Source organism: Heliangelus exortis, chromosome 10, assembly GCF_036169615.1.
Source record: "Heliangelus exortis chromosome 10, bHelExo1.hap1, whole genome shotgun sequence".
Classification (NCBI taxonomy): domain Eukaryota; kingdom Metazoa; phylum Chordata; class Aves; order Apodiformes; family Trochilidae; genus Heliangelus; species Heliangelus exortis.
Genome location: NC_092431.1, coordinates 17,350,108 through 17,361,398, shown reverse-complemented (window position 1 = coordinate 17,361,398; position 11,291 = coordinate 17,350,108). Strand labels below are relative to the sequence as shown.

Below are 11,291 nucleotides of genomic sequence, written 5' to 3'. Positions count from 1 at the left end.
TTACTTCCTAAGGTCTGGAGTCCAGCATTAATGTCCATGAAGAGAAAACACTAGCCAAAGCATGCTATGTCACCCTTTTAATACTTTTAATTACAACTGATGCTGATTCCCTGCAACACTCAACTCTCTTCAGATCAAGTTATGTGAAACTTTTGTTTGTTTTCAATTAGAAAATGCAAGACCCACCTGGTTCTGAGATGCAAGTTGTAGTAAGACTAGGAACAATTTATCTATGGTCATTGAAGACTTTTTACTGTTGTACTGGAGCTAAAATACTTGTTCCTAGCAGTGATGAGACCTGGGGGTGGGCTACACTCTAAGGATCATCTACAATCTGCCATAATGAGAACGAAAAATGAACAACAAACAGAAAAGTCAGAAACATAAAAAATAGACATTACATTTATTTAAATAAAAATATACACACAGTGTATAATGGACATGGCTTACAGATACCAATGAAAATGCTAAATCCTGAAATATAGAGAGCTCCATCCCTACAGTTGTGCTTCTTTTCTCTGAACAAACACTATGGACTGAAATCCTGTTAATGTTACCTATACAGAGTCCTATGGGCTCCAGCCTGTGAGACAGGAACATTATTAGGAACAGCTACACAAAATAAAAACAAGTACCAAAGTAGCTTGGGATTTCAGAAATTCAAAAGCCAAACCATCCATAAAAACTCGAGAAGTGCTGAAAGTTGTTAAAGTACTTCAGGAAAGAATCCAACCCCTCACTGCCAATAGATAGACATCTAAATAAGAGCAGTGTGGTCCAAATTTCACCACTCCAAACCCCAGAGGTCCAGGGCACTCTGTTATTAGGAAGATTTCTCCATCAGCTGTCAGCTCCCAAACCCTGTGCTTTACATTGCAGCTCTTTGGAATACAAATACATTGGTTCACTTGTATTTTCTTTACTCCAAGTGTGAAGTTTCATGTTTATTTGAGCAAAGTTTTTAATCCTGGATTGTGAGTATCATGGTGAATTCATTGTTAGAGTATTAATTCTATGGATGTTAGAAGAGAATGAGCAAATAAATATTTGAGTGCTGCAGAGTGTAGGCTGAGTGCTCTGGCAACACAACAGTCAATAGTTGTACAGAAAAAAACCAATGTTCTCCAGACTGAAGTCTGAGATTATGTTGTGTTTTTTTCCATTAAAAAAGCATTTGTATGTTTTGGTTTGGGTTTTTTTATTTGTTTTGGGGTGTTTTTTTGGTTTTTTTAGAGGTTTTTTTTTTTTAACATGCAGACTACAAGGTAAGTTTGTGTTTTGCAGAGCAGTAAATTACTTAAAAGCACTTTGATAGTAAACATCTGCTTCTAAGCTCCAGGTCTACAAAAAGCAAAATGTAAATTCATGTCTCATGGCATTGCCTGTACAGCACAACTCTTTACAATAAAAAAAAGCATAAATATAGATATCAAAGGTTTCAAGTTTACAACATAGTCAACTGATACAATATATGTTTAAGACTTAACTGGTTACATACATTAACTCATGCAAGTAATTTTGCTGCATAGTTTTGAAACGTGATTTCCTTTTTTACACCAGTTGAGCTGCTCAGAGCATTTTCTGCTTTTTCTAAGTGGCCTATGGAATTTCCTGGAACTTGTATTTAAAATAGAAATGAAAATAAGCTTATTTACTGGAGCTCATAACAGGCATATTATACAGTAGGGTCAAAAATAATATCTTGCACTTCTTTGCACCCAAATTCCTAGTGATGATTTAGAATACCACTGAATTCTATTTCATTGCAAGTAAATGAATTTATCAGGACTGATCTGTTCATTCCTTATTTCAGTTACAAAATGGTGAAATTCAGACAATACAAATATTAACATTGCAAAGGACTTCATTAAGGCTCTTTCTCAATATTTTGTTTCAGCTCTCCTCCTAAATTTTTTGTTCTTTATAACACATACATAGTATGCCACCCAAATACACAGCTTCACATAGACAACAATCAGATAATATAATTAAAATATCTGTTTCCTAATTGCTTCACAAAAGCCAAAGTGTAAACATGAACAAGAACAGATTTCAAATTCCCCAAATGACCACCTCAGTAAAAAAGCCCTGCCTGTCTAATGCTATGTACCAGAACAGTATTACAATCATTTCTTAGAAAAGGTTACTTGAACTTGCCTGATTTTTTTTAGACATTTCATGCTCGTTCTCTATTTAGACACTAATTTGTGGTACAAAATACCCATAACAAGTGTGCAACAACAAACATTCAAAGCTAGAAGCCCTTATTTCAAGATTATTCAAGGCAGATCATGATGACCTTATTTTACAAATAATATCTTCTGTGAATAAGACAGGATTTGGCTTTAGATGCCAAATATATTTTTGAATGTTCATTTTCTAGCCCTTGACAACAGCTTCCCTCTCCAAACAGGCTATTTTATGCCTCATAAAAGTTTTATAAAAGCAGACAGGGAATATTTCCTGTGAATTCACCACCAAGACCAGTCTTTCCCTTAGCATGTTCCAAAACAAATGGTGTAGCTTGCTCATAAAAATTCTTCTGCTTAATTTTACTCTGATATTAAAAGTGAGCTACAAGGATATGTGCAAGGCCTGAAGGATGATTTAAGTCCTCTGTTAGGCATGAGCATGGACAGGGCTTGAAGCAGCCACTACAAAGAGGAAATTTGCTCCAGGTAATTTAACTATCAACCTGTTTCTTCATAAAAGGGAAATCAGAAAACCCACTAGTTTTCAGCTCAATCCATGCTTGCTGGCAGCTCAGCTCTGGTCAGACAGTCTCTGCCCATCTGGACTGGACTGGCCTAGAGCAGGCAATGAACCAACAAGCACTTTTTGAGCATATTTCAGTAGTGAAGCAACAAGGCTCCTCTAGAAGATGTGGAACCACATCAGCAGGTTTTACAAAGGTCTTAGGAGCTACAAAAACATGTACCAATAAAAAAAAAAACAAAAAAACCCCTACCTTTAACAAATAACAGATTCTTTAATGTCACAAGAACATACTGTGAGTGGATGTTAAAAAAAAAAAAGTAATTCAATCCTTTTTTTCTCCCCCTCCAAAAATGTTGCTTCATTGTGCAAAAGGTCTCAAATATAAAGGTAACATGACAGTGAAAACAGCAATTGAGATCCCAAATGGGATTAAAGGCAAGATCTTAAAAGACTGTTTTCATGATAGGAAGGAAATCTATAGAATTTCCTATTTTAAACTTGACAGAATGCCCATGGAACTCAGGATAAAGAACTATAGCAACCTACGTGTATATATTCACACCAGTGAATACCAGCACCACATAGACTTTTCCAGATGGTTTCAAAACCACTGCAGGACAGCCAGCATCCTCTCTTGTACATCTGTTGGATTAGTTGAGGAGGTGCATGAAGAATTAATCACCATTTCTCAACTGTATTTTTTTTTTTAAGCTAATAATCAACACGTGAGATAATGGGGGGGAGTGTGGCAGCCTGGCAGAACAAAACACTACTTCTCAAGCAAGATTTATGCTCCATAAACCCAGAAAACCAGTTTGTGCAGATCAGTGATGTTATCCTTATAGACCCAAACACAAATTTATGCACACATCCACCCACCCAAGGACCAGTGCTCATTTCTACTGGTACACAGCAGGAAAAAATCAAGGCATTATATTCTCATCTGCTTGTGTTTATCTGTGATCCAATGCCAAATCTTCTGACATCTATTGTTGAAGAAAAAAAAGAGGTCATTCTTCATTCCAGAAGAAAAAAGAAGTCATTCACAATAGCAGAAAGTATAACATAAATAAATAAACACATCAGAACAGTACCTACTTTACTTTGGAAAAAAGTTCCAATTAGTTTGATAAACATATTGTATAAATGAATTCTTGGCTTCAATGAAATCACTAAGTTTTGGAACAAAAATTACTTCTGATGTTCTACTACAAGCCCCAAATCTCATCTTGCAAATATACAAAATGGGTTTAATTTTATCCAGGCAGCAGATCACTTTCATGTAATCACCCAACCAGAGTTAGCAGAATCAGGCTCTTACATATGTATTTCTCTAAGCACAGTTACAGATTTATGCTCATTACTGGGCTTTAAAAAGATTTTAAAAAAAAACAAATTATAGCTTAAATTATTATAGTAAAAAACCCAAACTATTTTAAAAAAATATGCATCAAGGTTTCTTAGACTTCTAGAGGAGCAAACAAACATTAACTTATTTATCCATGGCAATTACTATTTCAGACAGATGCTCACAGTCCCAGTACAATTTCATTAAGATAAAATTCTCACACTTCTGCTCTACATACTTTTTTCCTCAAAATTACATAATGACCTATACCAGTGAATATTTGGAGTTTTAAAATTGTATTTCTCTCTGGGAGGCAGAAGGTGCCAATAAATAGATACAATTAGAAAACACAAATGTTCTTTGGATGACAAATTTCAGGTCTAACACAAGCTGGCAGAACCATTAACAATAATTTTTAAAGCTGATAGTTCTTTGTCCTCAAGTGTCCACATGCAGCACTCCAAATTTGATATAAATCAGCTGCAGTGCCTAACTAATCCTCATACAGCAGGTTACTCATAATTATAACATATATCTTAAGCTCTAAAAAAAAAAAAAAATCCATGTTTTTAAAGACTAAAGATACATTAACTGCTGTGTGTACAACTCATTTTCCCTACCACTGCAGAAAATCTAGTTTTAAGTGTTCACAGTAAGCAGAAACATGACAGGTCAAATTCAGGTCACCTTCCTTGAAGAATTAATCCCTCACCTCAATGTTGAGCTATGTGAAAGTGAAATAAGTGATATTTGGCTGTGGTGTAGAAAGCCAAGAACCAAATATCCAAATGAAGTGCAAGGAGTCAGACTGAAATTACAGGTTGTAATTGCTACAAACATATTATGAAGTTACTCTGCTTATGTAAATGCACTAAACATAATTAACAAAATTATATTTAGGTCAGGTGTTAACATTAGTATCTTGGATAAAAAATTATGTGAAGAATTGAATCACTAGTGATTGAGACCATGGTGCTATTGCTGGTTCCAGAAAACACCATTTCCAGCAGAAGAGACTCCTTAAATCAGTTACCAGATTTTGGATCAGAGTCAGAATGCACCTTCCTCACTGTTAACCTCAGTTCCCACAGCAAAAGACATTTCCCAATTTTAGTCTTCCATCAAACTACCTGAAGAACTAACTCCAGCTGGAATCCTAAGCTTCAACTTTGCAAAGAAAAGCTGAATATTGGGTTCTGAGAATACTCAGTCCACTGTTCTTTCATGATGTTTTATTTCATAATGACTAATAGGAGTTATTTTCCTGTAAAAAAAATAAAACCTGATAAAAATAACACCTCAACCGGTTACACATTTCCAATTAAGTCATAAACAGCCATTTTTATATCCACTAATGAGCACGATATATGTTTCTGATTACACTTTTATTAACTTAGGTGTCAGCTTTTCCATATGTCCCTTCTGGAGGTCTGTAGTACTTTGGGAAAGCCATCAGCTGTATCATGTTGAATGCATATTTTCTGCATTTGACATTCTTCAGTACATTCTCTATGCGGCATCCTTCTCTAGTGAAAGGGGGAAAAAGTACAACTTCATGAAACACAGAATAAATAAATATGCTTTATTTGTTCAATGCAGAGTTTCAGCAACAGTTGAAGTAAAAATAACAAAGATTCAACCCTACATTTTTGTTTTCCACAAGTGATGATACATCTTACAAAATTAAATCCAAGGCCAGGCTCAGTACAATTATTGCCCTCAGAAATAAGTGATAAGATTCTTTCCCCCAAATATATTTGCCCTTGAGCTTCAAAGTTTAGTAAAAAAAAAATTTAAATACTTTAATGATACATTTTGTTTTAGTTTCAGAAATATATTTGCCTTTTAAATCTTCTCATACTTTTTTTTTTTTTTTTTCAAATTGTTTCCTCTATGTGTCTCAGTACATGTTACATGTTGCCCTAAAAATGAGTATTCTAGGAATAAGGCATTTTATTAAGTCTGGCCCTAGAGATTTGTGAAGAAAGTTTCATCTCTGCTTCATTTCCTCTATGTTCAGCTTTGCCATGAAAAAAAAAAAAAAAAAAGATAATGGCTTCTCAAAGAGCCCAATCCAACTCTCTGCTTTATAAAGGAAGGATCTTCCTTCACATACAGTACAAAAGTCACAAGTGCTTAAGTGGTGCATCAAGACAAACAGGACTTTGCTAAAAAGAATATAAAAGTGTCTTTAAATCAAAAGCAACTAAAGCAACAATTACAAACAGGTTAATTTCATTACAAAACAGAACTTACTCAACTCCATTTAGTTACTTGACAGAAAATGGTTAGTTGTAGCAAAGTAATAGTCATTTGTTAAACAAAAAGGATCCCATCAGCTAATAACAATGAAAATAACACAATGAAAAAGTCTCACAAACCACTGCCCTGTAATATTTGTCTAGGGGTCAGTTTGTGCTGTGCAAATTCTTTTTTTTTTTTTTTTTTTTAATAATTAGTCTGGAAAGAGGGGTTCAAGCATTCAGGATTCCACATCTTCAGTGACAGCATTGTAAGTGGGCTTTCTTTGAGTAAACTACAGTGGGAAAGCTACACCATGAACAGAAAGATCAAACCCAATTCACTCAATGCATAGTATACTTCTTAGAGTTCAGAAAAAAAAATAAAAATAAATAAAAATGACAAAACCATAGTACATTTCAGACATTTGTATTTTAAATTCTTGGGGTCTGAGACTGCAGAAATTTTACAGCGTGATTCCCTTGCCTCGAGTTGGCTTCTCGCTGTTTGTAGAAAAGAAAGGAATGCAAGAGAAGTCTATTGATATTTGGCTAATAGCAAAGCAAGACTGAGGATGAGCCACACAACCAGCAAGTGGGAGCTGACAAGCAGCAAGGCGACAGGATAGAAGTGTCGAGAAGTTGGCTTGGTGTCACTTAGACAGCCTGATTCAGGATCATCCGATTCAGTCAGTGCTCCCTGGGTTTGTCTGCTGTTAGACAGGGGAAGTCAGGAACAAACAGAAGAGCATTTAAACAGCAAAGAAAGCCAACAGGTAGGTATTTTGACAGAGAAACTATATAGCCACTTTGATGAAATTAATTTCTGTAAAATACTCCCAATATATTTATTGCGTTCTATGGCTTGACTTGGGAAGTGTGATGGCTCGGTGGCCAATAATTTATTAATAATCCTGGTAGGTGCCTCCCAGTAGTATTCACTGGCTAACATTAAATAACTGATGAGATGAACTGCACTATCACTGGAATGAACACACACATGGAAAAGAAATGAAATAAGGAAGCTAAAAAAAAACACAGTTAAGGAAGCAAAGAAAAAAGATCACGAATATTTCACAATGCAAGACTGACAAAACAGTGTCTCCATGGTGTTCTCAGGCTTTTTGGTCCTGCTGCACTGTCTATTAGGAAAAGATGTAAGTAGAAATAGAAAGGGCATATAATTGTTTTTGAAATAACTAAGTTAATTAAATCAGTTAATTAAAAATTTAAAAAATAGTTTTCAATGGCAGTAAATTTATTTCGTCTTAAATTCATCAGTGCTGGTGACTCAGTTTTGAAGTCAACAACAGTTCTTTCTATTTAAAGGCTCACATCTACTTTCCTTTAAGGAAATTACCTTGTGCCTTGTTTCAGTCACCTCAGTGAGGAACTGATCTGCTCACAGAGAAGTTCTACCAACTCAGTCTATGTTGCACCATCACACTTTGCTACCAGAGCAGCAGGAAAACTTTCACATCACTGCCAATCTTTTCTACTGCTGGCTTGGTAGCTTCTCTACCACTAGAACTAGGCATACTGTCACCATACCTCTAGTCCCTCCAAACTTTATTTGCATCCACTCTGGAGTCCTGCTTATGGACCTCCTCTGGCCAGAAAGGACTGATTTAATTTGTATTTTTCTGTTTACTATGTATATCCTGGGATGAAAAGATAACTTGCCATTTTTGGCTGTGGATTTAATATCCAGATACATCAGATTAGAACACGGTGCTTTTTCAGAAGCACCCATCCCAAGTATGATTTTTTTTTTTTTTTCTTTTCAAGAAGGAAAATGCTGGCCAGAGAGAGGCTGTAGGTTGCTAGAGGAAGCAAAGGTAAAATGAGAAGGGGACACAGAAGGTAGCAGCAGTCACTTCATGTTACAGAGTGCCTGTCTGACCCCTGTGTTAAAAGACAAGGTTGAGTTTCTTCAACTTGAATAGAATGAGAAGTGCTAGAACAGCATTTGCAGGTGAGATCCTAAGAAAGGGGATGATCAGAACCATTCCTTGTGTAATTTTTCTTTAAAAGAAACCTTTCGTAATAAGTTCATTAGGTCTGTATGTAACACTAACAAAGAGGACCACCCATACTATTTTAAATAGCAAAATAAAACATTAAAAATTAGTATATTTAGTATTTGAATCTAGGTCAAAGCAATTACTGATGTCAGTGTGTCTGCAGCTTTTGGTCTACAGTTTTCAAGTGTCTGTGGATAAAACTTGGATAGAATTCAAGCAGCATTTTAGATAAAATCCCCTCAGAAACTGTCAAGGAACAAAGCTAAATGTGTACCAGGCTGATTTTGTCAAAACTGTGGCTCACATGGAAATAAGTAATTCTCTGTTTTGTATCAGACCACTCCAGCAAGTCCCTTTGTCCTAGGGTGCCCCACCAGAACATCCTTCCTCTTCTGCTCCCAGTGATAACTTTATTGTTTGTGCACAGTTGTGAGGACTCTTTGTTAATTTCCTCCTTTATCATGTATTTCTACATACTTGTAAAAACATGCTACTTTTTTTTTATCTCTACAGGATACTAGCAAGTCTGCCTCTAACTTTGGCACTTTCTCCTCACTTCTTTTCTATTTTTCAAGGTGAGCCAGCTGGTTTTCAGCTGTGCACATCCTGTGCTCATCTGAGAGCTGCAACTCAGCCCTCATAGCCCTGTGTTCTCCTTCCCAGTCACAGAGCCCAGGTGCTTTTCATAGAATCATAGAATCATGGAATTGCCTGGGTTGGAAGGGACCTCAGAGATCATCAAGTCCAATCCTTGATCCACTCCCGCTGCAGTTCCCAGCCCATGGCACTGAGTGCCACATCCAGGCTCTTTTGAAATATCTCCAGGGATGGAGAATCCACCCCTTCCCTGGGCAGCCCATTCCAGTGTCTGATCACCCTCTCCATAAAGAAATTCTTTCTAATGTCCAACCTAAACCTCCCCTGGCACAACTTGAGACCTCTTGTGCCCTCTTGTCTTGCTGAGAGTTGCCTGGGAAAAGAGCCCAACCCCCCCCTGGCTCCAACCTCCTTTTGGACTCTCCTGGGTGCCTTCTACATTTTGGGCAGAGCAGATCCAGGGACCAAACTTTTTTTTTCTCTGAAAAGATCCACCTGGGCAGCTGCAGCAAAGTTCAGCCTTCACTAAGTCTGCACAGCCACTGCTAGGGACTTCGGACTTTGTTCTGGAGAGGCTCAGCTCTGCATGCCAACGTTTACTCTGAGCAGTTCCATGCTTGCAGATTGCCCCTATGGGGATAAACCCTCCTACTTCTGCTGTCTGCCTTGTTCTGGTTTGCTTCATATCCCATTGGCAGTGTGACTGCCTTTTATCTGTGTTGCTACAAGTCCCATTAGCATTGCTGAGATTTATGCAGATGTAATGATGGAAATACAGATAAAAGTTACCTGTTCTTTTTTTTTTTTTTTTTTTTTTTTTTAAATAGAAAAGCCTACAGTACATTTCTTCTTTGATATACTAAAGAGAATGATCAGTGTCTTTCAACATAAAATGTCCTATCTTCCCCCCAGGAAAACCACAGTGAACAGCTGATGCATAGGGACTTCTTTTCCACAAATTAGTCACATCATTCTATGCATGATTCAGTAAGACAGCCCCAAAATAGAGCAAGAGGATCCAATACCATTATTATTTGTTACCTCGGAACACACTGAGCAGAATACCTAAACATTTCTTTAATTTTAGAGGAATATTGGAACACAGTCAGATGCCTTGCTAAGCTCCACTAGTACTTTGCAATGCACTGCAGTGACAGTGTCTTATAGCACATCCTAAAGGGCTCTCTGCAGTCATTAATGCACCTATTTAAAAAAAGTGAGGCCCTACACCAGCTGTCAGCAGCATGACAATGCTGCTTCCCCTGCCAGAAGTTTTTCTGCAAGCAGCTGATGCCATGTCAGCTGGATTTATTTGGCTTTGTACTGACAGCTTTGTACTCAGCACAACCAGAACAGAGGGCTATCTGACCCTGTTATTGTGCCAAGGGATAGCCAGGGGTTTGGATGTTACATACACCAATAGCTCTGAGCTCACACTATAGGAAAGGAGGAAGAATCCCCAAATATCCAGCCAGTTTTTATTTTACACACACTCACAAATTTTTAAGATGAATAGTGAAAGCTTCTAAATCCATAACATTTGGGCTACTGAACATCTTACTAACCTTAAGTGCTATTTTTATTCATTTACTTTCAATTTCTTCATTTGAGGCTTACAGCATAGCAAAAATGCATCATAACAACCAAAGTGCTGTAAGTTTAATGATGATACAACCATCCCAGTCATCTTCTCTCTCTCTCTCTCACTGCTTTATAATCTTAAACTCCTGTTGGGATGATGCTGCATGCCTATCAAATGAGACAAAGGCAAACCAGCAGGTATTTTCTGGTGGTTTTAGATTCATATGACAAATGATTTGAGCCTCTAAGCAAGGGAGCAGAGACAATGAAATCAGTGTGAGGAAAATGAAGCCTCTCCAAAGTCCTTACAAAGCCGAGCACACATATGAGGGCAGACTCTGGCTTTTCTCACCCTGACATACCTGGGAGAGGTTTGTGGAGGGGATGCATTTTAACATTTTGGGATCCTCTTGTTAGAGCTTTTCCAGCTCTAGCTCTTAATGATCCTGGAAATGCAAAGCTGTCCTAAAGCAGTGCTTCAGGTAGAACAGACAGATAGGCAGCTTCCTACCAGCACAAGGATCCCATGTGCAGCAGCTTCAATCTGAATTCATGTCTCACAGCATGCACACTTCAATTTTTCCTTTTGCAGACAGATTCAAGCAAGCAGATTCTGGCCCTGCTGGGTTTTTCTTGTCAAACTCCAGGGCTGACGCAGAAAAATGGCAAAAGGGAGATGCTTCTCTTTAATCCCATCCAACAACAGCAGCACAGATGTTTTTTCACATAGTAAGTATAGCTAACAGCTCTCCATCTTTTTTGCATCTCCATCAAATTTGCTTC

At 37.3% G+C, this 11,291-nt stretch overlaps 1 protein-coding gene across 5 annotated transcripts in view; it reads right to left on the bottom strand.

Moving 5' to 3' along the window:
* Positions 1-375: 375 nt before the first annotated feature.
* The window catches only part of INPP4B (inositol polyphosphate-4-phosphatase type II B), a 267,108-nt gene continuing 256,192 nt past the window's right edge, over positions 376-11,291 (bottom strand). For 2 of the 5 annotated variants that reach the window (XM_071753779.1, XM_071753783.1), the window contains one exon: positions 6,784-7,019. In XM_071753779.1, coding sequence (XP_071609880.1) covers positions 6,845-7,019 — 175 coding nt within the window. In that variant the 3' untranslated portion in view covers positions 6,784-6,844. Of the gene's footprint in view, positions 5,593-5,634; positions 7,020-11,291 lie in introns of those variants that run through there. The other 3 variants (XM_071753780.1, XM_071753784.1, XM_071753782.1) reach the window with 3 other exon arrangements.